Source organism: Halichoeres trimaculatus, unplaced genomic scaffold (assembly GCF_033239565.1).
Source record: "Halichoeres trimaculatus isolate MK-OKI-2021-1 unplaced genomic scaffold, fHalTri1.1 fHalTri1_scaffold_3, whole genome shotgun sequence".
NCBI lineage: Eukaryota > Metazoa > Chordata > Actinopteri > Labriformes > Labridae > Halichoeres > Halichoeres trimaculatus.
In genome coordinates, this window is record NW_027437181.1 from 41,832,378 (window position 1) to 41,850,330 (window position 17,953).

A 17,953-nucleotide genomic window follows, 5' to 3' on the forward strand; every position below is an offset into this window, starting at 1 on the left:
CTTGCTGTGTAATTTGTGGATCAGCAGCTGCCTCTAATAGCTAAATCATCAGAGCTTTCCCTCTTCCACTGGAGGGGGAAGAGACGAAAGAAATGCAGAGGAAGACAACAGGGCTAAAACCAACATTACAAACTCTGTGTGTTGAATCAGCGTGAAGACACCCAGAGATCTGTTTCATCCCGTCAACATTCGTCTGCTTTAAATAACACCTTTCAAACCACTCTCCCCTGCCAGTGTCAGTTCGTATTAAATGATTTGTCCTCTCAACGCGGAACATCTGGAGAACCCAGGACCAGAGCGTTCACCTGCTTTCAGACAAAGAATCAGAAGCTGGGGAGAAGTTTCTGCTGCTGATGTTTGATGTCTGACCTGGGGTAAACTTATTTTCAAAGATAACACAGGTTGGGTTTTTGTCGTGTGTGTGAAGCCCCCCCCAGAGACACTCAACACAGACACTGACACATTCCTGACGGCACAAGGCATAACTTGTTATGGAGGCTGTTCACAGGGCTGTGTTAAGGTGAATCCAGACACACACCGGGCTGTGTGCAGGGAGAGGGGCAGCGTTGATTTAGGGCATTACTCAGACGGAGAGGGAGAAAGAGGGAGAAAGAGGGAGAGGAGGAGAAGGGGAAGAGAGGGAGAGTCTCCCCTGACTGCATTAGGAGAGCCTCCAGCCTTTGTGATTCCTTTTGATCAAATCTCTGTGAAAGATGAGTGTCATGCCCTCTTCCAGCCAGCTGTGAGGGGACTGCCCTGTGACTCTGAGGGGGTAGACGTGTGTGTGCGTGTATGTGTGTGTGTGGGAGCACATGCACACCTCTATCTGCGTGCATGCATGCATGTGTGTGTGTGGTGTGTGTGGTGTGTGTGGTGTGTGTGTGTGAGTGCAGGCTTGGGAGGGACCAGGCAGCTCCTGAGGTGAGAATGCCGAGTGGGAGGATCTCATTCCAATCCCTTGTGCCCAGTTTCAACACACACACACACACACAGTCACACACATACACACAGAGAGAACATCTTGAGTAGTTTAGAGGGAGTCCACGGCAACATTAGAGGAGAGAAAGCAGAGGAGGAGTGTGTGTGATTGTGTGTGTGTGTGTGTGTGTGCATCTGTGCAGTGAGAGTTAAAAGCACAGTGACTACTCCTCTTTTTCTGTGGAGTGAGTGTTGGTGGCTCAGTGTGTTTGCGCGTGTGTGTGAGTGTGTGTGAGTGTGTGTGAGAGGGAGAAGACAGAGAGGCAGAGTACGTGTGTGTCCGTGTTGTTGGAGCAGAGGAGATGCTGCCGGCTGTGATGGCTCTTTTGCTTTAGTACTTGTGCGAACAGGAGAGTTGGAGCCAGTTGTTTTGTGGGACTCGCGGGGAATGGCAAACTCCACAGTATCCCTGGAAACATCCGACTAGATGACAATGGCTGAGGTAAGAGACATGGCTTTTCACTCTGATCCCCCGTCTGCTCACTCACACTCACACTCACACTCACACTCACACTCACACTCACACAGACACACACATTCAGGTCGTGTTTAACAAAGACAAACTGGATGGAGTTTGTGTAGAGCGGCGTGTCAGACAGGAGGCTTCTGTTTGAGAGGCTGAGAAAGGAGCCGGGATATGTTCTTTCTCACACATCTGCGTCTGTAATCACAGCCAAACTCTCTGACACTGACTCCGTCTGACTGTTCACACTCATAACATTTATTAGTTTTGGATGTTGTGTTAAAAGTTTTCTGGGGGTCAGTTTTAAAGCGTCTGTCAGCAGAGTTTTTAGTGTGACACAAAAAGTGTGACACAAAAAGTGTTTGGAAAAAAGTCACGTTTTCTCAACAGTCAAAGAGAAATTTGACATGACCGTGAGTTAAAAGCTTTCCGTCAGCTGAGCTAAAAGTGCTAAATCAAAGATGTTTCAATTCACTCTTTAGTGATCAACACTTTGCTTCTGAAAGTAAATATCTGTCTGGCTCATCGTTTAAACACCGCTGAAAAATAAACCCACCGTGTCCAGAGAAATCTGCTGTCCAGCTCTTCAGAGACACAATAAGACGTTAAAGTCCTCTCAGCGTCGTCCCCCTCAGCTCTTACCTGGAACCAGCTCTCCATCCGCCTGCCTCCCTCTGCGCCTCTGTCTGCGTCTCCTCGGGCCTCCTGCAGCTTCCTGGCCGCTGGCCACGTGCATATTGGAATGCAATTTAAAGCAGCCCAATGTTTTGTTGCAGCCATAATGTAACAATTAGCCGAGCTGTCTGCGCGGTGGTGGCGGTGGTATCGGTAGCAGCCTCCTCCAAGCTTGTGTGTGCTCGGTGTGTGTTTGGTGTGTGTGTGTGTGTGTGTGTAAACACTACTTAACAGTTGTGGCTTTTCTCCTGTCAGATTTTCAGGCTGAGCGCAGTCACAAACAGAAAGGGTGTTTGAAAAAAAAAATAATAATAATGAACAAACAAATTGGGGAGACTTAAATTCCGTCTGATGATCCAAGCAGAATAAACTCTGAAAATTCAAACAGTTATTTTTACTTCGATCAGCATTTCTCCTCTAATTCTTAGACAGTAGCATAAACTGAAGATGATTTTGTTTTTATTGTAAGTTTGATAAAATATTCAGATTTTCAAGGATTACAGGAAAAAAAAACCCACCCGTATCTCAGAGATCAGTGTAATTTAATTACACTGTAAGTTAAATATTTGATCCAGTTTTATCTGAAGTTGGTCAAAGAAAAAAATATTACATCAGTGGCTTTAGAGCAGAATAATTCACTCCTGGTGTAAACGACAAACTTGAATGACTTTAAGAAAAATGAAATAAGTTTTTGAAATAAATTCAAGCTCTAATGTCGTGCTGTTTTTCCTCCTCATGTGTGTTTACACTCATAACGTGTTGTCTTTTTTAATATCAGCTGAGTGTCAGGGCCCGCTCCATAAACTGTGACCCTGATGGAGGATTTTTCAAAGTGTGAGACAAAGTGTGAGATAACTGTCCTACACATCCGTATCTCTGTGTCTGTCGCCTCATCACTCTTAAGTTTCTACTTTTTATCCTAATCTTACGTTCTGTGTGTGTCTGTGTGTTTTTAATGCTTCAGGGCCCCTTAGTTACAGCACACACACAAACACACACACACACACACACACACACACACACACACACACACACACACACACACACACACACACACACACTCACACTCACACACACACACACACACATACTCACACGCTAGCACATGCATGTAAGCAGAAAGGGACACTTCTTTAGCTTCATTAGCTTCATGATGCTCCTGCCATGAGAGGAGGTGGAAGAGGAGGAGGTGGGGGAGGAGGAGGAGGGTATGCACCAGCTTTTTGCCCCCTTCAGCGTCTCCTCAAGCTGTGATCCGCCCCTCCTGGCCCCAGCCTACCCCCTTGACACCCCAGAACTCCACACACATACACACACACGCGCGCGCTCACAGCAGCCACCCCTCTCGCGTGTGCTCTGCCACCAAAAGGCTTGTGAGGATTTGTCAGCCAGATGTGACAAGATTGTCAAGAGGCAGGGAGGAGAGAGGGAGATGTGATATTAATCAGAGCGTAGCTGGGAGCCAAACTCTCTCAGACTCAGTGTACTAACATGTTCCCCTCATTTACTCCTTCTCTGAGCCAAACAGTCCCTCCGAGTTCCTGACGGGGAGCCACAAACAGCAGGAAGCCAACCAAACTTTAGCTGGCCTCCCTCCTCCTTCCCTCCACACAGGCTCATTGTCTTTTAGCTTTTTTCTTCCTGACAGAAACCAGCCATTTCTCATGGATATTCAGGTAAAGATCTGCTGCTTTTGTCTGCTCCACTGTGGAAACATGTTTTGTATTTATGTGTGAGCGCTTGCTGGTGATTGACTGCTGGATGAGTATGAAATAATGAGTTTTTCACGCTGTCTTCGGGCTGTATGGACTCTTAATAGGCTCAAACTGAGCCTGTCACTACTTGCACTTGCTGGGCTTTTCCTCACTTAGTCTTCAGTGTTGAAGGAGAGCTTGTGTTTTTTTTTAATGGAGGTGTATTTTATGAGCTCTATTTGACAGAGTTTCTTTGAAGGAGCTGTTTGATGAAACCCAGCTGGGATGGATCTGTAGACTCAGCTCCATGTGTAAAATGTTTACCACTCCATGTCAAGCTTGATGCAGGATTTTCAGAGATTATCACAGCTCGCTGTGTTTGGAGTGTTCCCTCTTTCTCTGTGAGACGCGTTAAACCAGGAGCAGAGCAGGATCAGGTTCCTGCTGAGGAGCTGGTGTGGAGTAACTTCACCTCACCAACACTTGTCATCAATTAACGTTTTACAGCTGAGCTGACGGACCGCTCCGTCCCAGGCATGATTTATTAATCACACACACACACACACACACACACACACACACACACACACACACACACACACACACACACACACACAAACATACACACACACACACACACACACACACACACACACACACACACACACACACACACACACACACACGTGCGCGCGCGCAAACACACACACACACACAGAGTGATGCAAAGAGGGGTCAGGTGAAGTCAGCAGCACCTTTAGGTGCTACAGATGGAGAAACTGTCCTCTCACTGAATTCTGTAACTTCTTCATGATGTGATCCCGACCTGGATCAGAGGTTTATTTCTCTACATCTGGGTGTGTGTGTGAGTATGTGTGTGTGAAATGGAGAGTGTGATTCTTGTGTTTCCCCCGTGTTTTGCTCTTTGTATGTGTTGCGGAGCAATTTGGCCTTTTGCTAACGTCATGTTCCCCATAAACCTGATTTATATAAATTATTTCGTTATTTTAACTCTTCTCATTGTCTCAAATCAGTTTTTATTTGTTTTAAATTTTCTGCATATATCTAAAATAATATTTCCTATAGAATCATTTAGTTTTGAAATAAATACAAATTGGAATGAAATCTTTAGGTTTTTATCTATTTATTAATTTAATTCATTTAATGCTCAAGCATTATTTCTTTAGCTCTTCACCTTTATTTACCAAGTCATCTATTTTATTTTATTTCATTCTATTTTCAAAAAAAGAAATGTAGAAAATATTTAAAATCTTGAGAATCATCAATCAAAGTGCTGAGTTATGGCTGGATTTTGAAATTTTATTTTAAAATGGAAAAAAAATCTATTTTTTCCTTTTTCATTGTTTTTTAGAAAAAATTTTTTTTTGTCATTTTGTACTATTGATTTTACAATTATCTCTCTCAGTAAATTGTTAAAATGGTTGCCATTTCTTTAATACAAATTAAAGAAATGTTAAAATATTGGATGAGAAGAATATTTCTGTACAAAAAAAAAGACAAAAAAAAAAGTTTTTTGTTACACGGTGTAAAAATCATTTCCCATACAGACCTTTGTGGTCTGTGTGAGCCTTTTATAAAATGTGTTTGGCATCAAACTTGAGCGGTTGTCCTGGTCTCCCCTGTCTCTGGACGTCTCCCCATCTGTCCTCTCTGCTCTAATTGTTGCGTTAACTAACTGAAGGCTAACGGGCTGACAGTCAGACCTGATCCGCTCTGGCTGGGCCGTCGGTCTCCGCTCTCTCAGAGCTGCTGATCGCACTCTTCTTATTCACTCTTTGGCTCCAGCGCACCCCATTGAGTGTCAGTCAGAGCCGAGCTGCAGCTAATTGATTAGTTTTCCACTGCATTAGGCCAACGACTCCCCGTCCAGCTCTGAGCTGTCTGTGTCCAAGCAGCTGTTCACTTCTGCTCACCATCCAGATCAGCGTGTCACAGAGAGTCAGTCTATTTCATTCTTTCTGTACCTCTTTGTGTCTGTGTGTGTGCGTGTGTGTGTGTCTGTCTGTCTGTCTGTGTCTGTGTTTGAGTGTGTGTGGCTGATGATGTGACTGTTTTTTGCCCTTTCTTTTTTTTTGTTTTGTTTTGTTTGTTTCATTTTATGCTTGACACCCAGGCTTTTTAATTTAAATGTACGATTCCTGATTTATTATTTTTCTGAAGCAAACTTCACAGTCAGGTTAAATCCGAGCACTGGTGGACTCTGGTGTTTTTATGGCTTGAAGCAGGCATCTCCAAAGTCGTTGTGGCCCTTGGTCTGTTTTTATACGACTCCCAGCTTTCATCCAACAATGTATTAATTTTAATACTGAGATTGATCCTGGTCCAAATGATGTGTACGTTAACATTTTCTGTCAAGGCCACAAACCAAAGTCTAGATTCAGATTCAGGATTCTTTATCAGTCACAGAAGGGAAATCCAGTTTTACAGTCAACCCCTCTGTAGCACAAAACATTATGTGGTAAAGGAAGCTGAAAATACATCGAGACATCATCAACAACAACAACAACAAGCAGTCACCGTCCAGCAGAGTGGACTGAGCGCAGTCTGCTGGTCTAATGCTAAAGCTCACATCTGCAAATATACAGATTCATCAGGATGAGGAAACGTGAGGGTTCAAAAACACATAAAAAAAAAACAAAAGACCAGATTAAAGTTAGGACGTGGAGCAGAGAAACAGTTCGAAGGATCAGAAATATTTGGGTCTAAAATGTTTGAGGTCAAAATAGTCTGAATAGTCCTGCCATAAAACATCCTGTCAAATTTTCTTCATATCGTCCCCTGAGGGAGGACATGTTCCTTGGTCAGAAGCAGAGTTTGCTGATGTTCACGCAGCAGGTTACACTGCAGGAAAGTGACCACTGATCATCATGGATCAGAGACACCTGAGGGACAGGTGAGCTTAGGTTTCTTAGCTTAGGCTTGTGATGATGGAGGAGGAGGTTTGAGCTCACTGAGGGACCAATTTTAAAAAGTGAACACATAGAGCATTTAGATGTTACTTTCACAGTTTATAACCACGTCCCTGAGAGCTTCTGGACCTTGGTCAGTGAATGAAGCTGGACACCCAGGGGTGAGAGGGTCATAACTTTCTGCTTAAAGGTTTTTCATCCTCACACGCAACACATCGGAGCGACATCACCTCAGAGGTCATTCTCTGCTTTGTTGTTGCTGTCCCTGTCTTCTCTTCATCTCACTCTTTTCTTGACCCACCCTCTCCCTCTTTAACCTCCTGTCTCTGCATTAATCCATCCATACATCCATTCATCCATTCATTCATCCATCTATCCATCCCACTCAGCCTGACCTTCAGCTCTAACTGGACAGAATTAGATGGACTGACTGGTGGCAGCTCAAGACGCACTCAAGGAGACGAAGAAAAAAAAGTGGAAGATTCATAAATGAGTTCAACCAGAGGCATAAAAACGTTCTCACACAAAGAAAGAGGAAGAGGTGAAAAGAGATTCAGAGGCACCAAGGCCGAACCAGGGCCGGGTTGAAAAACCATCACTCCCTGTTCAGTTTCATTCTTTGACCTGTGTTCAGTCCTTCCTTACTGTTTTAAGCCCTCTTTAGCTAAAATCACTCTGATGCTTTCAATAGCACATAATTAGCAGTCGGGGTTTATGACTCTAATGCCTCAGAGTTCATGAAGTTACTACAAATAAATGATGGAAAAATCCATTCACAACTATGAGCCGCGGTTAAAGAAGTTGATCCAGTGCCGACAGCTTTATGACCTCTTTTAGATTGTCTCAACTTTATCAGCTGCAAAGTGAAATAAAAGTAAATTTTGCACCACAAAAATGTAAATATGCACAGAGGAAAAAAACAGTTTCTAATAAAGCACCGTCCCTCATTCCTCTGCATACAAACTGCACTATTAATCATTCAGTTAAAACATGAGCGGACCAAATGCTAATAGAAGCTGGCAAAATCAATCCAAGGTGTGTGTGTGTGTGTGTGTGTGTGTGTGTGTGTGTGTGTGTGTGTGTGTGTGTGTGTGTGTGTGTGTGTGTGTGTGTGTGTGTGTGTGTGTGTGTGATACACGGCTGATATAAAGAAAGTGACACTGTTAGCTTTGGCTTCTGAAACATTGATCCAGCTGCATCATTTTGTTCAATTAGTCTTCTTGTCATCCACTCCAGTGATGCGGGCGAGCAGCCGGGGCTTTGTTGTGACCACAGCAAAGACACGGAGACGGAGGTGGAGGGTGGAGGGTGGAGGGTGGGGGCTATCATGATTCTTTTTCTCAGGAAATCCTGAAATGAATCACTAATTAAGATAAACAACCTGCAGCACACTGTGTGTTGGAATCTGTGTGTGTGAGAGAGTGTGAGTGAGTGTGTGTGTGTTGGTGAACAGAGGAGCCTGATTAAGATGTACATTAGGTGCAGCAGCAGCAGGAGGTGTGTGTGCACCCACAGTGGGATAGGATTAGCCTAATTGGGCCGTGTTGGTTCTTGGTGCTCTGTAATGATGGGATTATGTCGCTGAGAGATGAGCAAAGGGGTTTCCACACCTCACCACTGTCCAGAGGAGGCCGAGCTGGCCAGCCGGGGATAAGACCTGACAAAGGGGAGGGGAGGAGGGGAGGAGGGGGGAAAAACGGATGTCACAGGACCTCGAGCCTCAGCTTCCTGGTTGTGTTCAAGGCCAGGTATCTGCTGCCACCTTGATGTTAGGTGGCTTTATTCGTCCTAATGATGGGAGGTTACCGTGAGGTGAAATAACCTGATCCTAGATTTCAAGGACAAGCCTCGCCTCCAGCACCGAGCCGAGCCACTGACTAAATGAGGAGGAGGAGGCGGCCCTCTTCCCATCCACCCACCCACGCTCTTCCTCCTTTTCGGCTTGGAGAGGCAGCGAGCTCCAGTGAGGAGCTGAGCATGCTGCTCATGTATACTAAAAGCCCACTGATCATGCATTATAGATGCAGAGGGGGAGAGGTGGCGTGGTGCAGCCACCGCCAGGGCTTCAGCGCGTACGGCTAACAACACGCGCTTTGATCATAAATCTGATGATGCCTTCCTCTCAGTTCCTGGTGTGTAAATGATTTTCTTTTTTTGCCGTCCAGTAAGGCACAGAGAGGGTAAGCGGAGTCATTTTCAGTGTATCAGTGAGCCGGAGTCGTCTCAGCGAGGTCGCTGCAGAGTCAGCAGCTACCCTGAGAGCTGCTCTCATTACCACCATTCAGACACACACTCTGAGACTGTCGGCCACTCACTCCGACTTTTTCCATGTTTTCTCCAAAAGATAAAACCCATTAGCAGATGAACTAATGGACAGGCTCCTCTGACCTGTGTGTGTGTGTTTGTGTGTGTGTGTGTGTGAGAGGGAGAGAGCCTCAGGCATAGATTGATTGAAATGGTTTTGGTGATCCAGGTGTGTCTGAGACCTTTCATTACTGTAAGGGACTTGCACTGCAGCAACACACACACACACACACACACACACACACACACACACACACACACACACACACACACACACACGCACACACACACAGCCGCAAGTTCTCTCAGGACACACATCAGGCAATGGGTGAACTGGTGATCATGGCGGGAGAGAAAAATTATTTAAGGCAGTTATACTTTTTCTTTTAGTATCCGTGGGCAACTTGTTCATTTTTCATGTAGCATGTACGATAAAGCACGCCGCACATTTTTTATCAGCTGTTTAACGCTCACTGAAGGTTACAGGCCTCGCTTTAAGTCGCTTCATTTCTAGAAAATTCCAACACTCTTGTCGTTGTGCTGAATATGGAAATAAAAGCTTCAGTTAAGAACGTGAATCTGTAGCATTTGGATTTATTAATTAAGATTTAAATTTAAATTTTCACACAGACTTTTTTCAGTTTTTTTCACATTTGCAGACGAAAAGGTTTGGACATGAAAGTGTGAAAATGTTAAGAAATACAGAGGAAATGTGGGCAGGCGTTTTCAGATAATCCACTCTACATGATACGGTGTTAAAAGAAAAAAAAAATTACTCACTCCTGTTTGTTGTGCTCCTTTTCTCTGAACAGGCTATCTGCTGCACTTTGGTGAACTGTAACTGTGACAGCTTCAAGCCGGGGAAGCTGAAGAGGAGGCAGTGTGAAAACTGTAAGCATGGCTGGGTGGCTCACGGTAAGCGCTCAATGCAAAGGCAGCCTGTCCTGAATAACACATACAGACGCAGAAACACAATGGCTCTCACTCAGCAGGCGTGTAGTCTCCACAAGCCGGGAGCTTAAGGAGTCTCTGAGATCTCTCCCTGCACCCCACAACAATGGAGGTCATTACATTCAATCAGAGAGCACGCAGCACGGAGGAGGTCATGTGGAGCATTCAGCGGCACACAATCGTTAGAGAAAGTCGTCCCTGAACGCTTCTGTTGAGACTTTTTATCAACAGGACGGTGAAATTAAATCACTGATGGTGTGTGTTATTATCAACGTCAGAACACAACAACCTGACGTCTCACCTGTTTCCTCTTCCTCTCCGTCTAACTTTACTGACTCCTGCTGCTGCTGCTGGTGGACTGATACGCAGGATTAGAGGTCCGAGTGTCCACACATTTTTTCATCATGTACAAAACAAATCAAGAGCTTCAGCGAGAACTGTCACTGCTGATTACGAAAAAATGTTTTATGATGAATTCATGAACGTTTATGTCACCTTCAGTTTAACACCCTGAAAAATACGCCAGAAGCGGCTTTAAAACTCAAATCAAATCCTTGCATAAATATTTATATCTACATAAATCTATATGTTTATGCTGTAGCCTATACGCTCACTATATAACAAATACACCCCCAGTGTTTCTTTAAAAGCTTCTGTAGGAGTATGAGAAGAGTCAGCACTCAGATTGTGATGCATGAACCGTTCTTGTTGCTGATTGTCTGATCGATTTTTTCCTTTTCCTTCTTTTTCTTCTTCTTCTTCTTCTTCTTCTTCTTCTTCTTCTTCTTCTTCTTTTTAAACCATTTTTACATTTTAAATCATTCTTGATTAAAAAATCTGTTTAGATTATTTCCAAACACCCCACCTTGAAGCATCTTTTTGGAGCATTCCAGTTATTGATCATTATAACATATTACGTTTTTTTCTGATTACATCATGTGTGATAAAGACCCGCCTATCTGAACCAGTCCACCAACGTCCACTTTGCTCCTATAAACAAAGAACATCAGCGTTTGGAAATTCATCAAATCCATCTGAGCTGGTGTCAGCTCAGATGTGAAGTTTGGGGAACGCTGTGGAGCCTTTCCTCCTCCTGAGGTTGATGTACAGGGGCCAGAGATTATTTGAAAGCATCACTCGGCCACTGGCTCCATGTTGTTCCCTGAAATCGCCCTAAAAAGATTACCACTTTTTTTCTTTACTTTTCATTTCCTCGAAAGTATCCTGAATCCTCTTTAAATTTAGCCTCCTAAATGTTGATTCGTGAGTTATTCTCTCTGGCTACCATCACTCTTCAGTTCATCGGCTCCTGAGGGTACTCACATGGTTTCATCATTGAGAAACTGTGGGTTGATATTGGTGTGGCCTTTTTTTTGTTTTTTTTTTTGTTTGTTTGTTAGGGATAATTCAGGGAGGCATGAAAATCTTTAAATATTTACTTTTTAATATTCTTTTTTAATCTAAGCTCTAACAGTATTTTGTTTATAAAATTGCTGCTTGTTATCATCTTACAAACAGCCTGTCACAGTATAATGAGAGAGGTTACCATAGTTTTTTTGAGTCGTCAAATCATGTACTTGTAAAAAATGTAAATAAGACATACAGAAACCAAAAAGAAAAGACCATCAATAGGTTCCTAAATATATAAGCAAATCAAGCTAAAAGTGTAGCATATGATGGTGGTAAGTTGTGGAAATTCGTGACCAAAAGACGACTAAAGTCTAATTTATGATAGAAGTCGTCCTTTAGATTTCAGGTGTGTTGTTGACTGAGAAATACGTCATCTCGTATTGAAAACAGAAAAAGTTTCTGACAGAAACGCCTCCATCTGACTCTGAGCTCTTTAAAGTTTCTTTGTGTGTGGAAACGTGTCTGATCCTTTGCCTCCTTGTCCCTCTCTTGTTTCCTCACATCCTCTGGCCCTGTCCGCCCATAAAGACTAACCCAGTGACTCTGCTGTGTGTCCACCAGCTCTCAGTAAGCTGAAGGTGCACCACATGTACCAGAGCAGCCAGGTGGAGATCGTGCACTCCAACGTGGTCTTCGACATCTGCAGCTTGATGCTGTACGGAACCCAAGCCATCCCGATCCGCCTCAAGATCCTCCTGGACCGCCTTTTCTCTGTCCTCAAGCAAGAGGAGGTCATCCAGATTCTCAACGCGCTGGACTGGACTCTGCAGGACTACATACGGGGATATGTGCTCCAGGTGAGCAGCATGGGAGGATATTTTAGCAGTATAGTTTGGTTTCTGTCACTTTCAAAAGACATGATGAAGGAGAAACCTTTCTGAGCACCACGTCTGTGTGTGTGTGAGCTCATCCACAGCCGCTCCCCTGATGCCTCACATCCTACCGCTCAGGTGTGCAGTCACAATCCAGTTTCAGCTCTGATCTGACTCCTTAAATTGATCAAACTCTTATCTTTAATCACAAACTGACTAAATGAAAACATTCCTCAGAGTTTTAAAGAGATTCTGTGTAGAGGGAAACCCTCCAAATCAGCCCGGAGCTTTGGAGGACAGAGGGAGAAGGAGACAAAGGGAAAATTCAAAGGAAAGCATGTCTGTGAAAAAAGCCAGCGTAGGAAAGTGTTGTAATAAGCAGAGCCTTAAGTGTCCTGGTTCCTGTCCCACGAGTCACAGAGGTCTCCAAACTGGGACTGGTAGATTTGTAAAACCGTCCCCTGCCCCAGATCTCCTCTCAATCTCCACCCTGGCCGGCCAAGGCCTGGGCTGCAGGCTCCAAGTCGGCGCGAGTTCTCGCTTCGATTAGTACATCATCAAGTATTCAAGATGGGCTGCATTTAATTCATGTTAGCTCAGCTAATGGCAAACGTAGAGTCAGAATCCTCGACAGGCACCCGATGAATGCTCTATGATGAAATATTAATCACGGTTATGGCATGAACCCGCTCCTCACTTTCAAAGACACTGGAACTCACATGTGATTACTGCTGGGCAAAGTCAGAGAGGACCGGCTTGATCAGTGTGAGCTGCTTTCTGATCACCCCTCCCCTATGTGTGAGTGCGTGTGTGTGCGTGTGTGTGCGTGTGTGTGCGTGTGTGTGTGTGTGTGTGTGTGTGTGTGTGTGTGTGTGTGTGTGTGTGTGTGTGGTATGCTTGTGCATATATTTATTTATCTTTGCCTGCCTTAGAAAGTGTGTGTGAGTGAATGTACCTGCTGCTTGTATGCACGTGTGTGTATGTGTGTGTGTGTGTCTGTGTTCCTGGTCGTCTTTGGCTGATCAATGAGGTTTAAATGAAGAGAAACGACCTGCAGGAGAAAACACGGTGTGTTTGTGTAATGAGTGTTCTCAGGACGCTGTGCTGCCCACTTACATTAACACTCCATCTGATTCCTTTATTTAGCCGCCCTGCCACTCTCTTTTATAGGGTGTGTCATGTAGCCTGCACTTTGAATATGTATGAGCAACCCAACAGACTCTTATAATGCTAATGAGGAAATGCTTTTCTCCTCTTTTTCTTCTCTCCCTCTCAATCTCTTCCACGCCCTCCCCCTCTTCCCTCTCCGCACACTGTTACTATCGGCAGGATATTGCAGGGAAGGTGCTCGACCGCTGGGCCATCATGACTTTCGAAGAAGAGATCGCTACGCTGCAACAGTTCCTACGTTTTGGGGAGACCAAGTCTATAGTGGAGCTGATGGCCCTGCAGGACAAGGAGGGCCAGGCAGTTCTGGTTCCCAGCACCCGCACCAACTCAGATATCCGTACTTTCATAGAGCGCAACACTCCACGCGCCGCTGCCAACATTTCCGCATCAAAAGTGGAGAAGCTGGGAGGCAACAGCATGCACCACTTTGAGAACTTCATCAACAGCATGGCCTTCATGCTGCCTTTCCAGCTGTTAGGCTCCGTTCCCGCGCCGTTCCTCGGCTCTCCAACAGGGGGGCTGCAGCACCAGCACCAGCAGCAGCCCCAGCAACCCTGTCGTGGATTAATGGAGCACCAAGGTCAAAGGCGAGACGATCAGGTGGGAAAGGAAGGGAGGGAGAACCTGCTGTCTCTGTCACACCCATCAGAAAGCAGCCTGCTGGGATCAGGCTCTGTCTCCTTTTCTGCTGACCTGGAGCGAAGTGGAGACAAACCACTGGACAACCTCTCCACCACCACAAAGACTGAGGCCGAAGACTTCTCAACCAGCGACAACTACTCTGATGGGCCCTCCACCCCGTGCACACCTTCCATGAGCTCCGACGTGACACAGATGTCACCAGAGGGTAAGCTGCGCTCTCTGGACAGGAATGGCGGTGGGACGGGATCAGGAGGAGGTGGTGTGGGGGGCTCCCTGAAGAAAGGTCGAGTGTATTGCAACGCCTGTGAGAAAACATTCTATGACAAGGGGACACTGAAAATCCATTACAACGCGGTGCACCTGAAAATTAAGCACAAGTGTACTATAGAGGGCTGCAACATGGTGTTCAGCTCGCTGCGTAGTCGCAATCGCCACAGCGCTAACCCAAACCCACGGTTACACATGCCCATGAACAGGAACAATAGAGACAAAGACTTGCGGGGAAACTTGTCCGCTGATGAGAACTCCCAAGGAGAGAAGAGGTCTGAATATGGAACCCAGATCCCTGTCTGCTCTGCAGACAGCCACAAGTCTGTGCCCAGCTACATGGTTAGCCACGTGGACTCTAAGCTCCACGGCAGCTCCTTCTCCAGCATCGGCCAGAGCGGCATCCTCTTCCCGAACCTAAAAACTGTACAGCCAGTTCTGCCTTTCTACCGGAGCCTGGTGACCCCAGCAGAGCTTGCTAACACTCCAGGGACACTCCCTTCTCTTCCTCTGCTGTCCTCCTCCGTACCTGTGAAACCCGTCACTGCCCCTGAACCTTACATGACTGACCCCATACCAAAGAAGAAGTCCAGGAAGTCCAGCATGCCCATAAAGATAGAGAAGGAGGTGATGGAGCGAGACGAGCTGATGGACAAGGACAACAGCTCCGAGGACGAAGCTCTTCTGCATGGCTACGAAAAGGACGATTGTGATGACGGCCGAGCTGAGGGGCGAAGGTGCTCACCACAACCCGAGGAGGAGAAAGAGATGAGAAGGCCTTATTCTGAAGAAGGGCGGGAGAGGGAGGGGGTCAAGCATTTGGTGGACCAAGCTCTGGCGAGAAAAATGTCAGGAGGAGAAGACAATGAGGGCCCAAAGCTCTCCGAAACCGTCTCCTGTCCTGCGTCCCCCTTTGGGAACAGACTGCTGGACAATCACTGTGAAAGTAACTCTCTCTGTCAGGAGCCTAACGGCACCGCAGAGAAGGAGGACAGCGAGAACACAAACTCAATGTCAGAGCTGAGGTGGGATGATGGTGAGCACAGGGTGACAAACGGCGGCAACTCCCAGCACATAGACCACCAAAGGGACAGCTCTGATGGCTGCATGGATGACTACGGTGACCCAGGTCTGTCTCACCTTGACCCTGACTCTGACCTACCACACCACTGTGAGATCTGCAGCAAGACCTTTAAGAGCCCCTACAGTGTCAAGATGCACTACCAGAACATCCACCTGAAGGAGATGCACCTGTGCACGGTGGACGGATGCAACGCTGCCTTTCCCTCCCGCAGGAGCCGAGACAGGTGGGAGCAGAGAGACCCTGTTTTTGTCCCAGATCAGGACTGTTGATGTGAACTTGTAAACTAATTTTTGCATGTGTCCTTTTCTGTTTTCAGACATAGTGCAAATCTGAATCTACACCACAAGCTGCTGACCAAAGATTCCTTCAGTACAGCCAACGCCCTCTACGCACCCTCATCCCAGAATCGAGACAGGGACCCCGTTAGCCCGGACTACTGCCAAGACCAGCGGGACAGAGATCTGCCCCATCGAGACTCTACCAGCCAGACCTCTGTCATCTTCCGGGGCCACAACCGCATGGGCCTTGTCTTCCCCATGAGCAAACTGTCATCTGCGTCATACAGCGCTGAAGCGTCTCCCCTGGGTGAGATGGAAGGATTAGGAGAAGGAGAGGAAAGTGGTGGGGGTGGGGAGGATGGAGCAGTCCTGGACCTGAGTACCTCCTCTGCTGCTCCGCCTCGTAGCAGTGCCCGGTCCTCCTGGGACTCGGATGGGGCCTGTAGTGATGAAGGGGACGGGATTGAAGAGGATGAGGAGGCCCTCCCTATAGAAGACAGCGATGAAAGCTGTGATGGGGTTGGTGTGGGGAGGGCTGGGGGGGTAGAGTTGGCACTTGGAGGGGAGAGGACCTTGAGCTCTATTGTTGGGGAGCAAGGTGGGCTTCAGGGAGGTGGGGGCGGATCTCCAATAACCTGTCATGTCTGCCAAAAGGTGTACAGCAACAAAGGCACGTTCAGAGCCCATTACAAAACTGTCCATCTGAGACTGCTCCACAAGTGCAAAGTCCCCGGCTGCGACACGTCCTTCTCCTCCGTGCGAAGCAGGAACAGGCACAGCCAGAACCCAAACCTCCATCGAAACCTGACTGTTAGCTCGGGCACAGCGATGGACCAGGAGTAGGAACTTTTACGCCAACATGACTGCTCTCTTTTTGCTTCAATGTTCTTTATGTTGTTGGTGGAGTTTCGGGGCACCTAAAGGTTTACCATTTAGCACTTTTAGATACACATGTACATCGTCCAGCCAATTCCCCGTTTTTCTTTTCTTAAAATTGTGATAAATAGAACTTTCACATCTCTTTGTTCTACTTCAGGAACAAAATGCAAAAACTGAGAGCAGAACATACATGTATCCGTGTTGTGTTGAATTATTTAGCGAACATTTCAAACATACACTGGTCAGAAAACCCTATCTCCAAATGTAGAGGAGCCACCTCATCCAGTCTTTTGCTGAACTGCAGTATTGATTTCTTTGATTGGTTGGCCCACCAGCCCAGTCTAATGAGTAAAAACTTAGTGAACTGAATTTTTAGATGTTCTGTCCTAGTGAGAGTTGAGCCATGGGTCTGTATCATGTGAGCGATTCTTTTTATCTGGTGTTTTTGTTGTCAGATGTCTTCATCTTCCCTGTGAAGCTGTGCATTTTGTCTCGATCAAAAGCAGTAGTGACGTTATCCATGTCATTTCAAGTGTTTGGACGACGGCGTTCAAAAGCAGTCTTTGTTGAGAAGCTATAGTGTTGTGAACTTGATCACTAAGTTATTGTATGGTGTTTTATGACCTGTCTCTACTGTAATGGTTGACCAAAGAATTTCTCAGTCCACAGATGTGTATAGAAACCCCTGCGTACTGTGTGTGGGGTATGCAGTATTACAAGGGTCTGCCCAGTCTCATCAACTCTGTGAATATCAACAGTGTTCTGCCATTGGCTTTACTGTAAAAACGACCAAATCACACCAAAAATCATCTCAGACTGATGGCCTAGACACATATGTTTGGAACTCGCTGGTATTTCATGGGGCTAGACTTGATTAAGGCGTTGCTCTTGAATAGTTTTTGTGGTTTTTGTTTTCAGTTTCCGACTGACGTGATGAACAGCGTGAAATGTGCTGCGTCTGGAGGCTCCAGGCATGTACTGTGAATGAGTCAAACACTGGGAAAACATTTCAGAAATGAAACTTAAGACCAACAAAGGAGCACATGCTGAAACAGAACTGGTAATTAAAAAATGTTTATGGAACTGTATATTCTGTGAATAGTGTTATTTGTCATCTGAAAGAAACCAAAAGATATAACTGTAAAACAAATTTCACTGCTAACGTGACATTATTTACTTTCAAACATGAATGAACGAAGAGATTGTGCTGGACGTGTCTGATGATTTCACCACGGTTTACAGTTTCAGTTCTGCTCTGTGTGTTGCATTGTTTTTCAGTCTGTATTTCAGCGCAGTGGGCCGGAGTCTACGTGTTCGAAAAAAAGGAACAAACTATGTTAATATAGGTGATCATGTTTCTTTTGATTTAATGTTACAATACTCATTCCTTTGAAATAAAAAGCCATATGTTTGCAA

At 45.7% G+C, this 17,953-nt stretch overlaps 1 protein-coding gene across 2 annotated transcripts; it reads left to right on the forward strand.

The window, feature by feature from the left end:
- Positions 1-998: 998 nt before the first annotated feature.
- bnc1 (basonuclin zinc finger protein 1) lies at positions 999-17,953 on the forward strand. 2 transcript variants are annotated; one of them, XM_074666876.1, is made up of 5 exons: positions 999-1,420; positions 9,857-9,959; positions 11,967-12,202; positions 13,547-15,603; positions 15,697-17,953. In XM_074666876.1, the coding sequence occupies exons 1-5, from the start codon at positions 1,406-1,408 to the stop codon at positions 16,499-16,501; spliced, it is 3,216 nt and encodes a 1,071-aa protein (XP_074522977.1). In that variant the 5' UTR covers positions 999-1,405; the 3' UTR covers positions 16,502-17,953. The 2 variants fall into 2 exon arrangements, with proteins under 2 accessions (XP_074522977.1, XP_074522978.1); XM_074666877.1 differs by lacking the exon at positions 999-1,420 and adding an exon at positions 3,594-3,792.

What these genes read in the sequence shown, in the direction of transcription:
- bnc1 (XM_074666876.1), top strand. An exon ending in GCATGGCTGGGTGGCTCACG is followed by an intron (nt 9,960 to 11,966) that starts GTAAGCGCTCAA and finishes TGTGTCCACCAG; the next exon opens with CTCTCAGTAAGCTGAAGGTG. An exon ending in TCCCGCAGGAGCCGAGACAG is followed by an intron (nt 15,604 to 15,696) that starts GTGGGAGCAGAG and finishes TTCTGTTTTCAG; the next exon opens with ACATAGTGCAAATCTGAATC.